Consider the following 19,160-nt stretch of genomic DNA (forward strand, 5'->3'; position numbering starts at 1 on the left):
TGTGCCTTAAAACTCTGCAACTGAAAATAAGTAGAAGCCCTTGACTTTGTTTAGGAACCCTGCCTTACCCTCAAATATTTTTAACAACTTAAGTACTTTGTGGGCGTGTTTTTGCTTTGTTTAAGGTTTGAAAACATTCCAGTACTCAAAGTGTAACTGAGGAGAAAAAGAAAAAAAAAAAAGGGGCAACTGAATAGAATTTTGTTAGTGTGGGGACTCCTGATGTGTGATAATGAATATAATGCAAATCTGTTTTACTGGCAGTCCTCAGTTTTGATTTATGAGAAATTATTAATTTTTAGATTGCTTCCAGTTGGAAGAAAAAAGAGATTTTACCAAACCTTGGGTTTTTTTTATTCCTGCTATCATTAAGTATATCCATTTTTTTCTCTTTCATGAAACCAAGAACTTCTTTCCTAAGAGGTCGGAGGAACAAGGCACCTTTGAAGCATCTGCAGGCTGGCTGCTACCAAAGGCAGAGGTAGGCCGTCGCCTCCACGCTGACCAGCGGGAGGGAGCTGGGGGGGGACGCAGAAAGAGCAAAGGGCACGTTGTGTGGTTCTCGCTTTCCTCTTGTCCTGCTGGCTGCCCTGGTCTGAGGCTGGAACATGAGGACCAAAGTGGTGCTTTGATGGGAAGAGCCACATCAGTGGGGTGGTGGAGGTGTCCTGCCCTACGCAGGGGAGGGGAGAAGGGACGGGGACTGTAGCTCACCATATAGGTCTTGTGGCATTAGAAATGGAATGAAATATCAAGTAACTTAAGAGGAAACGCCAAAACAAAAACTCCGTTCCCCGAAGGATAAGGTTATTTCTAACAATGACACTTAGATTAATGTGCTCAAAAGCATTCAAAACAGATTAATGCAGGTATTGTAAATAAAGTCTGCAATAACTTTGAGCTGTACATACTTTTAAAGTATACAACTATGAAAACCCACATTAAACAAGACGGTAACGATAGCCCCATCTTTAACTCCCTGTTCCCATTCTACTCCATGCCACCTAGTAAGATTGCACACCTGGAATTAAAATGAAGGATTGTATGTCCTTATTCAGCCCATAAAAGAAAAAAGCTTTCTTCTTATCAGCATCTCTTAATGGTATCGCTCAACACTGGTTTAAAATATCTTACCCCAGAATGCATGCATGCATGCCAAAATGCTTCCAAAAAACACATTTTTATTTCACTTTTTGATGTATACATTACTCAGATGAATATCTGTTCATTTAATTATTTCAGTAAACATAATAATAGTATCATTAACTACACTACAGAGTATTTTCCCTTTTTTAAGGAATATGCACCTACTTGTAATTAAAGGAATGCTATATTAATGATGCTGAAAGTCTCAGAGGGAAAAATCTAACATCCACCTCATAATATTATGCCAAAATTACATGCACAGAAGACTTTTTAATAATCTTTGTTTCTTAATTTAGTTTTGATTGGCTATGAAATACAGAGTAGCACTCAAGGGCTCAAATTTCTACTGTCATCAGCATTTCTGCTCTATAAATTGTACAGATGCACAGGACTCCCGTCTGTAGGCTTCTTTTCAAGTTTCCGTTTAACCTATGAAGAAAATTAGCTGCAGGCAATGATAATTGCTGATAATTTCATCACTTTTTAGCCACTGGGATGTTGGATAGTGTTATGATAGCTAGTTATGATGGCTAGGTCTAAACATAAGCAGAAAATTGTATTTTAATGTGGCGATTTCAGCTGCGCACACAGGTTAATAACATAAATTTGTCTCTGGTTTGCAAATTGCAGCAATAGCCACTAGGAGTCTCCTGGTTAAGTTCGTGATGAATTTACACACTGACGCTGGTGAGGGTTTGAATGCAAACCCCATGCTAAAGGCTGGACTCCAGCAGAGGGGCCAGCCCTTCGGGGGGCCAAGGGACCCGTGAGCAGCACCACAGGGGCCCATGATGCCCATAGTGGGGGCACAACCTGCAAACGCTTCAGAAATAAAGAAATCGGAAGCCACCTACGCACTGTGTTATTGTGGGTCAAAAGATGGTGACGGTTGTGAAAAGTCAGATTTGTTTCTCTCTCATAACTGGACAGAGTTTTGTGAAATTGTAAAAAGTGCTTAAAAAAGGGGAAGTAGAAGATTTCTGTTAGTCACTGCCGGGGATTTAAAGCAGGTCACAAGAACTAGCATCCCCAGGTAGTTAAAAATTAGCTTACAGTATCTCTGCAAAGTGAATCCTGCAGTTCTGAAAACATGAAGTAGCTTCTTTCTCTTCTCCTTCCCCTTCCCTCTCCTCCCAGGCCAACCAAGCGTAAGCATATGGTGCCAGACAACGCACTCTCACCAAAGCCAAATTGCTCAAAGTTCATGAATTACAGACACACAAGAATGGTCACGCTGGCTCAGACACTGCAACCAACTCGGAGACTCTGTGATTGACAAAGGACAGCCAAATTTCCTTGAAGGAATGCCACAAAAAGCAGACGTGGATTGTGTGCCAGCATGTGCGTCTCACTCTAAGCAGCTACAGATTGCTTTAAAATGGACAGGGAAGCCAGAGGCGACCAGTCAAGCCCCTCCGCAGGGGACTGGTTATCCCACGGGCAGGAGCACTCCCTGTTGGGGAAGGGTGCTGTCACCTCTGCCCTGCAGACACACACAACTCCATGGCCAGACACCATGAGCGTTCACTGCTCTAAGCCATTCATTTGTTTATATGTTTCTTTCATGCACCTCTCCTCTCGAGCAAAATCCTTTCCCACACCCTAAAAATCCTGAGCGTCTTTAAAAACTATGAGATTTTAAACAAATAATAATTTGGAGGACTACTTATTTGGCTTCTGCTTTTTGAGCTCCTTGGTTTCATTTTCAAACTTTTCTCTGCAAACAGAAGGACTAAGAAAATAACGATGATGTTTTAAATGAAAGCTGAGAATCGCACGTAATCATAGGACTCCAGGGGTTTGAGGTTTCAGAGTAATCTCAAGAGTTTTCAACACTGAATGTCACCAGAAACTATAATGTTATTCTCAAACAGATTGCGTAAATGCAACTGTGGGATAGTTTTCCTGCTGTGTTGCTCCCTGTAATACCTACGGACGCTGTGCTGGAGGTACGACCCAAAGGTACTCGCAAGCAGTGAGGTGCCACGTGCTGGGTTCAGCTACCAGCTGGAGGAGTGCTGCATTCTGCAACAAATCTGCAAAATCTGGTTATTCGGTCTGTCAACTAAACTAGCTCCCCGAGTAAAAATGAATAATGGACTCGTAAAACACTTAACTTGTTTCTGCGTATTCCCCATGGAATTAAGAGGCAAATTTTACCATGAACTGCTCATCTGCGTATGCTTGCATGCATTGCAATGCACGACTGCGTTGTGCGTTATTGCAGACTGCCGTAGAGTTTACCATAATCTCCCAGCAGGACTTGGATGAACCTCTCAGTCTGGTTGTTTCAAGGATATAATCTATGCTACACTGATAGCTGACACAGACTCAACAGCTAGTACCTTAGTCCGTATAGTCTGTGGTGAACAAAAAATCGCTAAGCCTGATTGGAGAACTGATACAGAAACAGAAGAGGAGGCTGCTTCATCCTCCTCCTCATCCTGCAGAAGCAGGCTCTGCATTTTGGTACCCACGCTTATTGTTCAGATATCTGAAAGGACCCTCATCTCCTCCAAGGCATCCTTAACCTGATTTCAATAACAAAACATTGGCACAGCAGGTTTAGCAGGCAAATATCCAATACTGGCAACAATAAACCCAAGCATTTGTCTAAGTCAGCTGGGCACTTCACCATGCTGAAAAGAAACCTTTGGATCTCTGTCATCTCAGATTCGGGATTTTTTAGTGCAGGAACACGCCTAACAGGAATGCACTCTTTTCCACTGCCCACCTTCTCCACGTATGTCAGTGCTAGCTTCTTAACTCATTTTCTAAAACTAAAAAATGAATGCAAAAATAAAAGATCTCCTCATTGGGAAATGCCAAAGGCTCAGCCCTACAAATATGTAAAACCTCATTTTGAAGGAAATACGTAATTTCTATATGTAGCTATAGTACAGGTAGCCATGAAGCATTTTTAGGGATGAGAATGCTCTGCTGCTGTGCAGTACCACAGGAACAGCAAATATTTCTGTCATTTTCCTAATGTTTCAAATAAGTCAAGCCATCACCACTGCTTGGCTGAATATAGTGTATATGTACAATATACACGTATACTGAAAGCAAATACAATGGTTTATTGTGTAGGAGTCAGTCAGTCTACACTCACATCACCAAATGCGCACCCTCACTGCGCGTGCTCTGTCTTCCTCTCCCCAGTTCTTCTTTTTTCTCCGCTTCTCATGTCAGGATTCCGGCGGCCTTCTGCATCTCAAGGGCTTAAGCAGCAAGTGAGCTGCAGCTGCTACTCAGGTTGTTCCCAAGCAAACTTTCATCCCCCATCACAGCATCAAGGACCTTGCTGGGTCAAACATTTTCAGGGGGAATTCTGGCTCCATTTTTAAAAATTTGATTTAATCAAGATGTCTTTTTTCTGTTGGTTTTTTTTTTTGTTGTTGTTTAAAAACGTTATTCTAACTAGAAGAGTAACCAAGATAATCAGAAACTTAAAAAATTACTTAAGACAGGAACTGCTGCTGCAATGTTTATCTGCACTAAAAGGAAGAAACAAGTTTTGCTGGGCAGTTTCTTTTGCATTAAAAGAACAACTTTTCTTATTCACTACATGATGAGTTACTAAACGTCACTGATTGAGGGCTAAATCACAGCTATTACCATTCTGAGGCAGAAAATACACTTCAAAATAAAGAAAAAGACCGTATTCCGTGGGGCATGTTGCTTTTACTTCTTTTAAACAGTGGCTGCTTGAAGCTGCTCAGAGGTTTAGAGTGTCAAAGCCATGTCAGCAGAGATGGATTAGCGGGCAGAGAGCAAGTGGTGCAGCCAAAGGTTTACAGTGAATGTAATTTATTCACGTAGCTCTGCAATTTATCACGTGGCTATTACCATAATGTACGCGGGAAGCAGCTGCACGCGTGCACATAATGCCCTAAATGTATGTGTGGTTGGACCTGAACTCCTTACAGAACAGCAGTGGTTGAAAATGATACCATAAGGCATTTAAAGGCAAATTTCCTTCCTGTGGGGATGCTGTCACGCAGCAACAACGATTCGTACACAGGCAAATAAATATCTTGCAGACTTTTCTCGGTTATGATAACCTCGCTCATTGTTTTTTCAAATCTAAATTATGTAGGTAACGTGATGTACTTTTCCAGTGCTTCGTTAATAGATGTAAGTACAAATGTTTTGCATCTCAAACTCACATTTTCTAGTCAAGGAGTACTGTATTTTCCACTCAATTTTTAGCAGAAATACTCAGTGGCAAAGAAAATGAATTCTCCATGTTTGTAAGGAGTTGAAGATTTCCTTTAACTCGAATGACCTCTTACAGCACGATCTATCGAACACTTGGGAGCAGTACAGCTGCAAAAGCTTGATATACGTAGTGTCTACCTGGTTTCTCATATCAGTACAATTATTTACCAAGCCAAACATTTCCAAAACCAGCCTGTAATTTTAGGAGCATCTAAATAAAGCAGCTTGACTTTTCCTCTCTTTTAGTTGGCTTCAATGCCTACAGTTTGAGTAGAAGTTGCAAGCTGTCAGTAGCTGGTAGAGCTGGCCCCTGCCTGAAGGCATTTCTTGCGGCACTGTTCATACGGGCAGGCATGGACCTGCTGGGATGCACCTCCTGGCTGCGAGGCTCCAGCAACGCTGCCCGTGGCTGCGTGGGCTTGACAGAGAAACTCCACCAGCCCAGCTCTCACCACCACTTTCTAAGCTTCTGCACTTTGAGTTCCTAACAACGGTCTCACGTTTGGTAATGACGCCGAATTATACCACACTATGATACTTTCCAGGTGATCAAATCAGAACCAATTCGCTCATCTTTCGTGATCCGGGTAAACGCGCCCCAGTTACAGCTTAGTGCACTAGGAGTTCTACACTGCTTGCTTTTAAGTTGCTAAAAGCTGATCTAGAGAGACACCAAATTCAGACAAAGTCAAGTTAGGTCCCCATAAGCAGAACAGCTCATTTCCCAGCTTAATGTACTGCTCAGCATTTTGTTCAGCAGAACCTTTCACGTTCGGAATATGACGCAGATTTTCTTGTGCTCTAGGGCTTCCATTTTGAAGCCGTCTATCACAAATATACCCACTAATTATGCAAAATTAAAAGCTTGCCTTACCATTGCACAGAAAGTCTCAGGAGGATCTCCACATGTTATGTCTGGGGGATCCAGAGTCACTTTTACGTATTTGATCATGTCTCTGGCTTCCGGCTGGCAGGCCATGTAATCCCATACTTTTCCTTCTTCTGTGTAAATCTGAGTCTTACACACATCATAGTGTCCCCACACGGAAGGGTAGTGCTGCATCACAGAGGACACGGTAACCCAGAGGGCATGAAGTGACAGGAATCTTGACAAATACATTTCTAAATCCTTGTTATGTCACCTTTGTAAGGATGCTCAGTACTGGCGTACATGCAGTCTATAGATTATGCATATACATACATATACATGTATATATTTTATAAAATAGGTTCCAACTCAAACGTGAAGCATTAGGATAGGGTGTTTGTTTCACTAAGTTGAAGACTTTGGTAGAAGCCACCCAGACCCCGATGACAGCCTTTCACAGCAACGCAGCGCTTGTCCTTTGTCTTATAACTTATCTGTCAGGGCTTCTTGTAAAAGATGTCCAATAGCAGATAATAATTTGTGAAGTTGCAGGTCTTCAGCTACGCTGTCGATAACCCTGAGTGATCCTCCGTCTTCAGGGCTCACAGAGGATGCCCAGACGCACTGATAAATCAGTATCCGAAGCAAAAGGATGAGTGTCTACAGGCTGGTGTCTGTTTCCCATCAATCATCCTTTTCTTCTGGCACCAGCACCCTTTTAGAAACAATAAGAGTTAGAGTTATTGTCCAAGAATCAATGCATTACAAAAATATATGATATGTTGACATTTTGGAGGTTTGATGCAATATAAAGCAAATTGGTATAATATGGATAACCTTTACTGTGGGTGCTGTGCTAGAATGAACAAACTACCAAAATCATTCACAGTAAAAAGTATTTTGACATGAAGGATTTAACTTTTCGCTAACAAAGACAGATTTATAACATTCCAGGTGAGTTACAGGTTTCTGCTTCCAAAAACTGTATTTTTACCCTAGCAAAACCAGAGAGCAAACTACCGAACCCAACCGTTGCCCAGATCGTGCAGGCAGGGGAGCAGGCAGCCCGTCACCGCGGGGCAGCAGCAGGAAGGCTCTTTTATTTCAGCAACACAGAGGATGGGTATCAGGGCTACCAGGTGCTGATAGTCTCGTGGCAAGAGGACCTCAGTGAGCTCCAAAAGCCTCAGGCATTTCTCAGATTATTTTTTTTTTTTTAAGAGTAAGAAGTATTGCAAGCACACTTCCATTTCCTTGAAATTTTTCATTAGCATTGGAAGAGCTTTCCTCTTTTTTTTTTTTTCCTTTCTTTGAACTGTGGTTTACTGATCATAAACTACCGATAAAGATAATGGTTGACTTGCAGCTTACTATAAGGATGCTCTCCCCCTCTGTTACGGCAGTCTTTTTTTCCAAGGTTTGGGGGGGGGTGTGTGCGGGGGGGTACCTGCTTACTCAGCGTTTATTTCATAGCAGATATATCCTCTTTCCTCTCTTGAGAAAGCAACTAGAAATTCCCTCTCTTTCTATCACAATCATATTATTACAGCTGTAAAATCCTAGGATGTTGTTACAATGACTTAAAATATACATTTGCTAAAAACCACAGGTAAAAATACAAATTACGTACGAGGGAAAAATACAAAGACAGAGTAAGTACCCTAAACATGGCCAAGGAAAACCAGGGCTAGGAACTCCAACTGATTTCTCTCAGCCTGTGCCTGGCATCAGCCTGTGCCAGCTGCGGACAGGGAGCCTGGGCGCTGGGCGCTCTGCAGGAGGAGGATTTCAGCCAGCTGCCGCAGCACCTCTGCACTCGTTTCGTCTGGACGCTAAAATCTAAGCAAACCCGTCAGACAGATGTTAAGAAACAACCGTAAGTCACCCCTTTCTGCAGCCTGCTCTGCATGTTCCCAGTTTTAAATTATGCCCAGTGTCACTAAGCCTCCTACACCCCAAAAGCACGGGAAGTGGTATGTGACCCGGTGAGCTCCTCAGCATGTCACTGTGGTAGCACGCACTTCCAAAACTTATCTTCAAAGCTCTTCGCAAATGGCCTCCCTATATTTAAATAATGCTTCATCTTAAACTGAGCTAAACTACAGACACTATGAAATGCCAACAGATGGTTGAATTGTGTTTCCATAGCAAAGTAATTTACAATAATTGCCGTATGGACGTAAATGCAATTTTCCATTATATTCATTTTATCAAGTGTTACCACACAACGCTCATATATTTTATCAGAATATGCAGAGAATATCTGAATTTTCATGCAATAACAATTCTCAACCAGTTCAAATATATTTAAGCTTCAAATCTGAATTTGACACAAAAGCAGAAATATCTAAGACCAAATTTAAATTAAATCTTTTTAAGAAGCACACTGTGTAGTACCACTGTTTTTGTAGCGACCTTACTTCCTTTTTTGTGTTCAGTGGGAATGTTTACTTATTATCCTGGAATTCAGTAATTCAAAGAACACTTTTCATGTCATTCTAAAGACATCTCATTCTCTTTCCCTCTAGTCCTTTTCAATGTATTTTGTTATTTTGCAGGGGGGAAAACAAACCCCACAGTTTAGAACAGTCATTATACAAAAGGGAAACAACTGCTCTGCTAAAAAAGGAGCCAAATTATTTTAAATTTGGGACAAATCAAAACATGCACTGTATTCCAGAAGGCTTGGTCACAGTTGGAATAAACAGTAGATGAATTCCATGTTTCTGTGTAGAAATAAGAAGTTACTGAGTTTAATTATCCTTAGACTACAAGCCTGTCTATTAGGGCAAAAATAGATTTGTTTAATATTTTCCTTGCTAGCTCTTCAGTTACCTGTAACCTTTCATAACTGCTGAGACTCAGATCAACCAATAAACAGAACTGGATAGGTCTAAAATAATGGGAAGCAAGCCACTACCTTAACACACTGCGCTAAAATACTTCCCATATAACGAATTCTCATTAAAGTAAGCCAGAGTCATAATGATGGTCGTTACACAGAATTATAGACTATAACATTGATCGAATTTAGTGCACTGACAAGGAAAAAGTGCAGAGGAGTGCAAGACATCTGAGCATTAGGCAGCTGTAGCAGTGTACGACAGACATTCCTGACAAGAAGCAGCCAATTATAGCTTAAATTTCTGGCATATAACCAGTTCTGATTAATAGTTTTCCATTACATTACAGACATATTATTAATGTATTAAAAATGTCAAGCTTTGGCAAGAACTAATATGGCATGGCTCAGTTAGTCTGCAATATCTTCTTTTAATGAGCTTCCATTGATACAGAGAAAGATATTGACCAAAGCACATTAAGGATCATGCGCTGAGCGCTGCTGGGGTTTTTCTGATGGAGCTTATACGATTTGTCTTGCTTATATTTATTCCTGCAGAGTCACTCATGATATGCATTCTGCATTTCACTGCTCTATTGCTAAGGACATACCTAGTTGAATTATTCTGTAAAAAACCTGTTTAGAATAACATTTCTGAAGTTTACAGTTGTATCAGCTGCGTAGCGCTAAGCCTCTCGCTGAGGGCAACGTAAAGCAACGGGGTTTTGTCCCCAGTAACGCCTGTGCCATCTGACCTTACAGAAAAGCAATCAAACGAATCAGGAATAACTAATGTCTGGTGCCCCGATCCCCTGCACCCCACGGTGCTCTGCCCGTCGCACGCCCTGCGTGCTGGGGGTGGCAAAAAGGGAGCGACGTCCTTCCTGACTGGGGGTGAGGGAACGGTGAGCTGCTGGAAGGACATTAGCTAATGAATGCAAAGCCTCCTGGAGATCTCCTCTGTGGGGCAAATGGCGGTATGAACCGCCGAACTGTGGGATGTTTTGGGCCTTGAACGTTCCCATGTGCCACAACCTCTGCAATATGGAAAACACTGGGAGGCACCCGAGAGGCAGCAGTGGCTGAAGGCCACTTCTGCTGCTTCTGCCTTCCCCCAGAGCCCCGCTCCACCTGCAAAGGGCTGGACGTTCAGGCCACAGCGAGGATGTTACAGCCGTTTGGGAAGAACAGCACGCAGCTGACCCCCGGACCCAAACGGTCTGTGAAGGCGTCTCTGAGCACAGGCGTCCGTTTCCAGGTGGGGAACTCACACCTCACACGGCATCTCAATTCTGCAGCCGGAGCAGACGCCCCCCTCGCAAACCAGCTAAAATGCATCTCAGCAGAATCAATGCCGGGAAAGAATTTCAGATCTCCTCGGGGGTTGTTAGCAAACACTCCTCCTCTGCCTCCTTCCATCACCGTGAAAATCCACCCCCTTCCCCAATAACTCCCCCCGCACAAACGGCGTCGGCTGGACGCCCCACACCAGCTCCCTGCCTGGAAGTGGCTGTGCAAACCGCACGGGTGGGCTACTGGCCTCCCTCTTTGGCAAACAGCAGGTACGCGAACGAGGTAATAGAATAACGAGCGATCGCCTCTCACACAGACCGTGCAGTCGATAAAGCGCACGCTGCCACCAAGCACGAGTAAGAACGAGAGCCAAACCCGGCTATTATAATGCTCGTCAGCCTGAGGAGAACCGGCGAAAATCACGGAGCGAGGGAAGGAGCGCTGGGCTCTCCTCCCAGCATGGCACTTAAACAACAGCTTTTTCCAAAGGAAACATGTTTTAAGTTTGTATCCCTAACAGCTGCGGCAGATGAATGTATCTAATCAAGCCCAGGTGAAAAGATCCTTGTGTCCACTCCAGTTATTAATTATTTACAGACGGTTTAGAACCTATGAAATAACGTGTATTATAAAACAGAACTAAGCCTCGTACCTGCAACTTACATTTAATAGAACCCAAGTGTTTTATTCCTTGCTACATCCAGACAACTTGAGAACCTGGTACATATAAAGCTCCGATATTTATAAAAAATCCCAACCCAACCTCTTTTATAAATGCAAAATTATTCATCTATGCAAACAAGAAGGAACCCTGTATTGAACGATTTAATACACACTTTCCATCATACTTGCATGAAATACAGTATATTCCAAACAATTGCTGTGGTGCCTTTGGACTCAAATGCTGTTCCAAACAAAGTTTAGGTTCTATTTTTATCCAGCTTATTTAACTGTTTAGCAGAAAAAGATTTCCTTGCCTCAGGAGGAATTTAAAATGTCAATACCTATTGGCTGAGGAAAATAAAATACAGCATTCTGCTACGAAAAAACTGAGATTTGGCACTATAATATTTCTGGTTTTCCCACATCATTCTTTGCTGAGTGACACCTCACACTACTGCTGCCATTGCTTGCCGGGTATCATCAGCTGTCAGCATATGCAGTAAAAGCACTTCAGCTATTTAAATTTTAGAAGCTTTGTACGTAGCAGCTTTAAGTTTTTCCTCTAGAATCTTTATAATTGTGGCTTACTGCCTTAAATATCTCTGTGCCTAGCATTAATCTGTTCTGTAAGTTTTTCCTCTCAATTTAAGTCAGTATTTGGGGCGGTTGCAGTTTTTTTGGTCGTTATTTTTCACCCTCAATAAGGTGATAAGCCTCAATAAGGCATGTTCCTCGGGCAGCGTATCCGGGGTACAGGGTTACCAAGTGTTCAAGTCGTGGTGTGAGCTCTTGACTTTCTAACTGCAAGTTCTTAGCCTCAAAACTGAATCAAAATGAAAGCCTAATGAATCCTGAATTTGTTCCATGCTATTGCCAGATTTTACATACGTAGCTATAAAGTTGGTGCCGCTTCTTATCACTCTCACAGGGTTGAGGGTTGGTGGCAAAGTCCAGGACTCCGTGAGAATATTGCTGCTAGCTGCTGGAAACTCTCTGGTAAACATCCTTTAAAACTCCAAAAATATGCCAGAAATCAGCCTTTATTTTTTTTTCCAGATTAAAAAAACAAACCAAAACAGCCCCCCCACACACCAAAAAACAAGTCGGGGAAAGTTCTACTGTGTTTGTCTTCCCTTCGACTGGCTGCCCAGGCCACAGCGTCTCATCCTCAACCGCACTGTCCTTAGGCAAGACAGTGATTTATTCCCTCTTTAAAAGCATCTCCACCGTTTGTTTCACTCACTGTCTCCGCCAACATCCCCGCAGAAGTACGGCTGGCTCGCGGCACATCAGATCCGGAATATCGAAAAGTTGATTGCAGAACGATAAAAAGTATATTCAGCAGAGGCCGAAAATGCACATGCACCAACTTTGCGAGTACAAAAGCATCTGTTTTACCGAGCTGAGCCGATCCGCGCCGCTCACCGCCCTGGGGGGGGGGGGGGGGGGGGGGGGGCGTTCTTTAGGGCTTTAGCGTGTGTGCGGGAACACTCAGAAAAGCCGCCTGCAATTTCCGACGCGAGGGAGGGAAGTGTTTCCAGGTTGGGTACCAGCGACCTGGCCGCTGCTCCTCGGCCGGGGCCCTCTGTCCCTCCGCCCCCGCCTTCTGTCAAACGGGACTTTGGATCTTCCCGCCCCTCCACCCCTTCCCCCGCGCGGGAAGATCCGCGCTGAGGGGCGGGAGGGTCGGGCGCGGGCCCCTCCCTCGGGGCTTCCCCTCAGGGCTTCTCCCTTCGCCCGCGCCCCGCAGACGCGCCCCTTCAAAGCCCGGCGGGGCCGGCCGGAGTTCCGCGGAGGAGGGAGTTCCGCGGAGGAGGCAGCGCCGCGCAGGTACCGCCCCGCCCTGGTCCGGCCCCGGCCGCGCTCGGCTCCGCGCGGGCGGCAGGGGGCGCGCGGCCCGCGCAGATCCGCCCTGGGTGCGCGGCCCGAGCCTCCCCGGGGGCTGGGGGGAGGCACGGCGGGGGGACACCGCACACACACCGGCACAGCACAGACCCCCGCCGCGCAGCCCACCCCCCGCCCCCTCCCGCCCCGGGGTGCGCGGGGTTGCGGGCGGGCGGTACTCACCGCTCGGGCTCGCCCTCGCCTCACCGCGGGGCGGCGCGGAGCCGGCGCGGCGCCGGGACGCGCTGGGGCTCCCTCGGCGGCGGCATGAGGGGCCGCGGGGCGGGCGGGGGGTGCTTCCCCCCGGGAAAGTTGCCGGCGGGGCGCGGGGGGCTCGGCGGGGGCCGCCGCCGGCCCTAGGCACTTGTCGGCGTCGAAGTTTGGCGGTGCGCGGGCGGCGGGCAGTGCGCGGCGGCGGGGCGGGCGGGCGGGCGGGCGCTCTCCTCCGGCGCTCGGCGGGGCGGCGGGCGGTGCGCGGGCGCGCAGATCATCGCCGCGGAGGCGGGTGCTGCCCGCCGGGGCTCCCCGCCCGCCACCGCCGCTCAGGGCGGGGGCGTCCCCATGCGGGGCGGCGGCATGAGGCGCGGGGCGGGCGGAGCGCGGCCGCAGGCGCGGAGGTCTTCGGGCGGCGCTGCCAAACTTCGGGTGGCGGCGGCGGCTCCTCACTTCGGAGCGACCTCCCCGCGACTGCCGGCGAGCGGGGCGGCGGCAGCTACCCCACCTCCGGGCCCGCGCCGCGCGCGGCCCTAGCGCCGCCGCCGCGCCCGCCCCCCCGCCGCCGCGCTCCCCGCCCCGCCGCCCCCGCCGAGCGGACCGGAGCTGGCGGGGGGAGGCACGGCCGGCACCGCCTGCCCCACAGAGGGGGGGACCCGGCAGTGGCGGGGCTGCGGGTGCTCGCTCCCAGCTGGAGCGGCTTTATTTTTCCTTGCTTATTTCGGCGTCAGCCCGGTAACGCGCACACGGGCATCGCCGAAAGGGCTTCTGCCGTGCGAGCCCCCGCGGGCTGAGCCCAACGCCCCGCCGCAGCGGCGCTCGGGCCGCGGGGACGGGGCAGTGTCCCGCCCGCCTCGCTGGAAGGTCCCTCCGCAGGGCTGGACGTGCCTGGAAAGCGCCGGTCCTTCTGCCGCCCGCAGCACCGAAGTGCCGCCGAAGCGCAGAGAAAGCGATATTTGTTCTCTTGTGGTGCGGCTGTGACCGCCCTCCTCGCACCCGTCCTTCTGAGCTCTGGAAAGATGCGACAGCTCCGGCCCCGCGTTCTGCCCTGCTTGCCCGGTCCCCTCCCGCACCCGCTCCGCTCCTGTCGTTTCAATGAGAGATGAACACGGTTCTCCCCTTCAGAATTCTGCAGGCTTTAAAACAGTATCTAAACCTAATAATGATGAGTGAGTCCCGTAGTTGCCCTTACTCCTGGCAACTACCTGATCACTGAGTTTGACCGACTCCAGGTGCCAGCGCCGGGCAGTCAGACACTGGCTGTATTGAGAACACTGAGGAGCTGTGTTTGTCGTTTGTTTGTGTGTTTTGCATGTTAAGAGGTGTTAAATGTGTTTATGTAGGCAGCAGTGTCGTCGTATTCGGTTGACAAGATTTGGCATTTTGCAATGCCAGGACGTAACCAGATGAAGGACGTAACCAGATGAAGTGAGGCAATGGATTTCTGGTAGAGTAAGAGACTTGTTCTCCATTTGGGCCATGGAACTTTGTAGGTTGTGTGAATAACTGGCAGGAGCCATTAAGAAGGACGTTATACTTCTTTCCCTTACGGCCAGCTAAACCAGCAAAGTAAAAAAGATGCCTTCTAGTTCCTCCTTTCCTTTCCATGGGGAAACAAAATTCCCTGTGTGGGTAGTGGTGTTACTTCGCTCTTTCCATTCCTTCCCTGGCATCTCTGTGGCTGTTAGTGCAGGTACCACATACATGGAAAAGCCATTTGTGTGGGAAAGCCAGGAATGATCAAAGGAGTGGGAAAATTAAGCTTCGGGGTTTTTCAGCCCCCAAAGCAGTTCTTGCTCTGTTTGCAGCCTCCTGGTGCAGGGAGATTGTCCCTGAGATGGTGCAAAAGGATATAAGATGAAAATGAGTAATTTTCTCTTTCCACTTGAACTGGAAGTGTGTCAGGCATCGAGGCTCCATAGGGCCTTTTGTAAAGGAGAGGGGCAGAGTTTCACTGCAGCTGGAAGAAATGGGTTGTTTCCAGAGTTACAAGACAGATGGCCAGCTCTACAGTAAAGTGCAAGACCCTGTATGCACTGAGCCAAGTCCCTGCAGTGGCACATGCCGATGGACCAGCCCCACTGCCCATGACAGCTCTTGGGGACCTCTGCCTCGGAGGTGCTCCAGGCATGGTGGCTTTGGCTGGCTGTGGGCCAGTCCGGGACAGCTGTTTGCAGATGCTGGAAGGTGACTGTTTTGGGAAGGCTCGAGGAGGGCTCTCTTGCTTCAAACTTGAGTTGGGAGAGGAAGACTTCTTTCTGTGTGCAGAGAGCACAGCTCTTCACGTTATGATAATACCAGTGGTGTGGTTGGTGGAGAGCCGAGCCGAGCGTGCTGCACGCGCCTGCTCTGCTCCTTGTGCTGCTCAGGTAGCCTGCCCTAAACCTCACCCACGGGGACGCGTTGGAAGTTTTCCATCCTCCATGCAGAGCCTTTGGCCTGTCTGCTACGACCATCGCTTGGCTGGTGGGACTGGCTGGCCACAAAGATTAAAGGCAGGACCAAGTCATTTGATATGTCAAACCTCATTAAGTTCTTCTGCTAATGATATTAGCCTCCTCTGTATCAAAGCTGGAGCAGCTGGTTTGAGTGCAGTGTCACCAAGTGTGAGATTAGATGTGCCGTACTGGTAAAAATCATGGCCAAAAATCAAATCCAGTCTGAGAATGTGGCCAAACTTCACAGCCAAATTTTAAGCTCATCAGAAAAGAGGGATCCGATTTAAATTCTTTGTCACAAGGCTGTTGCAAGGATGAAAAAGCAGATGGAATTCGGCAGCTAGAGGAGACTTGCCTGTGTTGGTTTTTTCCTTGTTAGAGTCATAAGCTGGAGTAAAATGGGGAAAGGACGATGCCTTTGTAATCAAATGGAAAATATTGTGCAAATGCCTGTATTGAATTTCTAATAGCCCCTTTAGTAGTGAGAAACAATTGTTCACATGTAAATGGACTGGGGAACTCGCTGCCACAGCACCTTGAGACTGGACTTTAGCAGGATTACTAAAGCAGATTTGATATTTAGACAGAAAATAAGATTAACCAAAGTTTGAATGGAATATTTAAAAGCATGCAGACTACTGAAGGTCCCTCTACCTGCCTTACTGGGTTAGAAATTGGCTGAAATGAAGATTTAGCCAGTTGTTAAATACCAAAGGATGGAAAGTCACAACACTGGGAACCTGTTATGTTGAAAGTGCTTCCAGCAGTATTTCTTATGTCTTAGTAATAGCTGGTATTGGCCCCTAACGGAATCAGGGAAAGGGATTAATTTTTGATTACTGGCCTGAGCATGGGAGCACCCATGCCTGTTAGGATACTCCTTGCTACGAGGCATAATTTCTCCTGGAAGCAGCATAAATTGCTGGCACAGAATGGTAGTGCAAACTTTTCTGTGCAACACCAGCTGAACTGCGAGTTTTTAACCAAGTCCTAAACCTAATCGAGCTCTGCATGATTTCCAGCTGCAGTTTGGATATTTAGTGCATCCCCTCATGTGCTGTTATGAATCTTTTATTACCTGCTCTAGTCCGAGTTGACCTCTAATGATACAGCAGAATTATTTTATTAATGCATGTCCCCACAGCAGAGGACCGCCGTGTTGCCGTTACCTGAAGCGCCGGGTGTCCCTGGAAATGTGTCCAGCGACACGGGGAGCTTCCCTGCCTGAAACGCAGCGTATGGGTATCTGAGGCCTGAAGTGAAATATGCAGATGTGACGTGACGCAGCAGCCGAGGCCTGACCTCAAACCGAAGCGGCCGATGGTGGCAGGGCAGCGGGGAGCAGGCAGCGGCCGCAGCCACTGGGGGCTGAGCGGCGTCGGGGAAGGTCCCGCTGTGCAGAGAGCGGCTCGGTGCCACGGTGCGTCTCTGCGCCGCGGAGACGCTGCCTGCTCCATGTGCTGCCCTGCTCCCCTGGCACGCTGCGTACACCCTCCTGACCTCTTCTGCCAGCACCTGAAGGAGGTTTTGCCAAGCAGCAGGCAAAAGGTGCGGGAGGCGAGAGCAGGAGGAGTGCTAGCTTGCCCCTGCTTACCTCAGCTGAGCTGAGACAGGGGTAGAAATAGCCAAGAAACGGCAAACTCTCCCAGAGGCAGAGCTCGTCTGTCCACTTTATTGCTGCTTTGCCCACAGTAGTTTAACCTCCTGTAAAGTCAATTGGTTGGCGAGGATTTGAATGTTGGTCTGGGCTCGCACCTTTAGTGCCTCCAGCAGCGTCATTTCCAGCAGAATGATTGGAAAACTGTATTGAGATAAATGACAAAATCAAAAGGCTTCTGCATGGGTGCAGGCAGGGGGACAAATCCTGACTCTGTTCAGCGGAGCGGCAAAACCGCAGACATTCCTAGCAGTGTTCTGCCACTGCCTGAGCTTCAGCACAGCTCAAGGGCAGGGGACAGGGAGGCTGCTGAAAAAAAAATGTCACTCCTTGCTCTGAAACCTCCATCACAGTACAGTTTGCAAGAGGTTTTCTCTGAGCGGGATGGATGGCAGAACAGAAAAATGCTGGCAGCTACAAGTGCCTTGTCTAGACCAGAGCTTCCATCATAGTGCTCTTCCCAAAGCGGACACGGCTAGCAGCGCTGGGGAGTTTTAATGGAAAAGGCCGGTGGAGGCACACAGTCCTCTCAAAAGCCCTCCAGCCCCCGAGTAAGGTAATCCGGGCGGCCAGCTGGGAGTATGGTGTTGCACTGATGTGCACCACATAGAGAGATACACGAGTCTGACATCCTACTCCTGCCTCCGTTTCCGTATGGCTTGATAATGACTTTTTCTCCTTAGAGGGTAAGGAGATCTTTCCCAATCATGTTTCAGGGCTGAGAGCTTCTCTGGGCAGGACATCTTGGTCTGAAATCTTGAAATTGTGAATGTATGAAATCCGGGAGAGAGACTACCTCATCAGCAGGGTTTTTCATTGGACTGGGATTGTTTCCCGCTGGCAGGGCGTGGAACCCCATTACTCATTCCTCGGGTCTTGGGCAGAAAATGAACCATTTCAGGTCTCCTGGGAGAAGCATTTTTGTAATTCCCATGCAGTTCCCCAGGGAATGTGGGCAAAGGAGTTCCATGAGGTGCGCCCTTGGTGAGAAGGCAAAGTCAGCTATTTGCTATACAAAGGCTTATTCTTAAGTATCGGACTTGTTGATTCAGAGATGCACATAAATTACAGCCTGGATTTCTGCTCGCAGGATGAAAAATGTTTTGTTCTAATAATAAATACTGAATCTCTGCTGTTTCCATTTACATAACACACATGACACAATGTGTAAATCCTTGACAATATTTTTTCAGAATTTAGCAGCTTGTTTTTCTGCAAACATAAACATTTATTTTTGGTGTTAATAATTAATAATATGCCACATGCCCATAATAAATGCAGAATCTAATCTTGTATAGACATAAATGTGTCTGCCAAAGTGGTCTTTCTGTGCTGTAAATGACTTTCACAAAGTGGTAGCACACATTCTATTTTCAATCACTGGTGATTTGTTTTGTGAACAGATATGTCATTAAACTAAATTTTTCCTTTGAAAATAACAAATACTTCACACATTTTTTTTCTCAGAAGAAAAATAGTTGGTAATTACAAAAAAAGGGGAAGTGGCTAATATCAAAATCTTTGCAGCTGTATCCGAAGCAAAAGATAGACAGGAATGTGGAAAATCCCAGCAAGAGAGGGAAGGGAACATGAGATATGAGAGCATCAGGCCTCGTCTCTGCAGTGGAAAGAAGGAAATGACCTCCTTGGGGGTCAAACTGGCTCCTGTGGTTGGGCAGGGAATGACTCCGCATGGTGCAGAACAAGATACCGGAGTGGTGCAGGGTAGCAGATGTAGGTACACTCTTCTCTCACCTATTGATTCCTCCCTTCAGAGCCCGGTATTTTTAGGTTTCATCATTTCCTAGAAACCAGCAGTAGCTGAGAAACCTCCTGACAAAGCCTTTGGGTTGTGTTGCTCTTAATGGTTGTCCCAGCTGGTGGCCGGCAGCGCGGCTGCTCTCGGTTATGGCGTGACTGCTCGTCCTCACTGCC

At 47.2% G+C, this 19,160-nt stretch overlaps 1 protein-coding gene across 3 annotated transcripts in view; it reads right to left on the minus strand.

Annotated features, from left to right (window-relative positions):
* The window catches only part of NTNG1 (netrin G1), a 158,899-nt gene extending 145,685 nt beyond the window's left edge, over positions 1–13,214 (minus strand). For 2 of the 3 annotated variants that reach the window (XM_054212388.1, XM_054212389.1), the window contains exon 1: positions 6,242–7,266. In XM_054212388.1, coding sequence (XP_054068363.1) covers positions 6,242–6,487 — 246 coding nt within the window. In that variant the 5' untranslated portion in view covers positions 6,488–7,266. Of the gene's footprint in view, positions 1–6,241; positions 7,267–13,100 lie in introns of those variants that run through there. The other variant, XM_054212387.1, reaches the window with a different exon arrangement.
* Positions 13,215–19,160: the final 5,946 nt, after the last annotated feature.

This window comes from Rissa tridactyla, chromosome 8 (assembly GCF_028500815.1).
Source record: "Rissa tridactyla isolate bRisTri1 chromosome 8, bRisTri1.patW.cur.20221130, whole genome shotgun sequence".
In the NCBI taxonomy this organism is placed as follows: domain Eukaryota; kingdom Metazoa; phylum Chordata; class Aves; order Charadriiformes; family Laridae; genus Rissa; species Rissa tridactyla.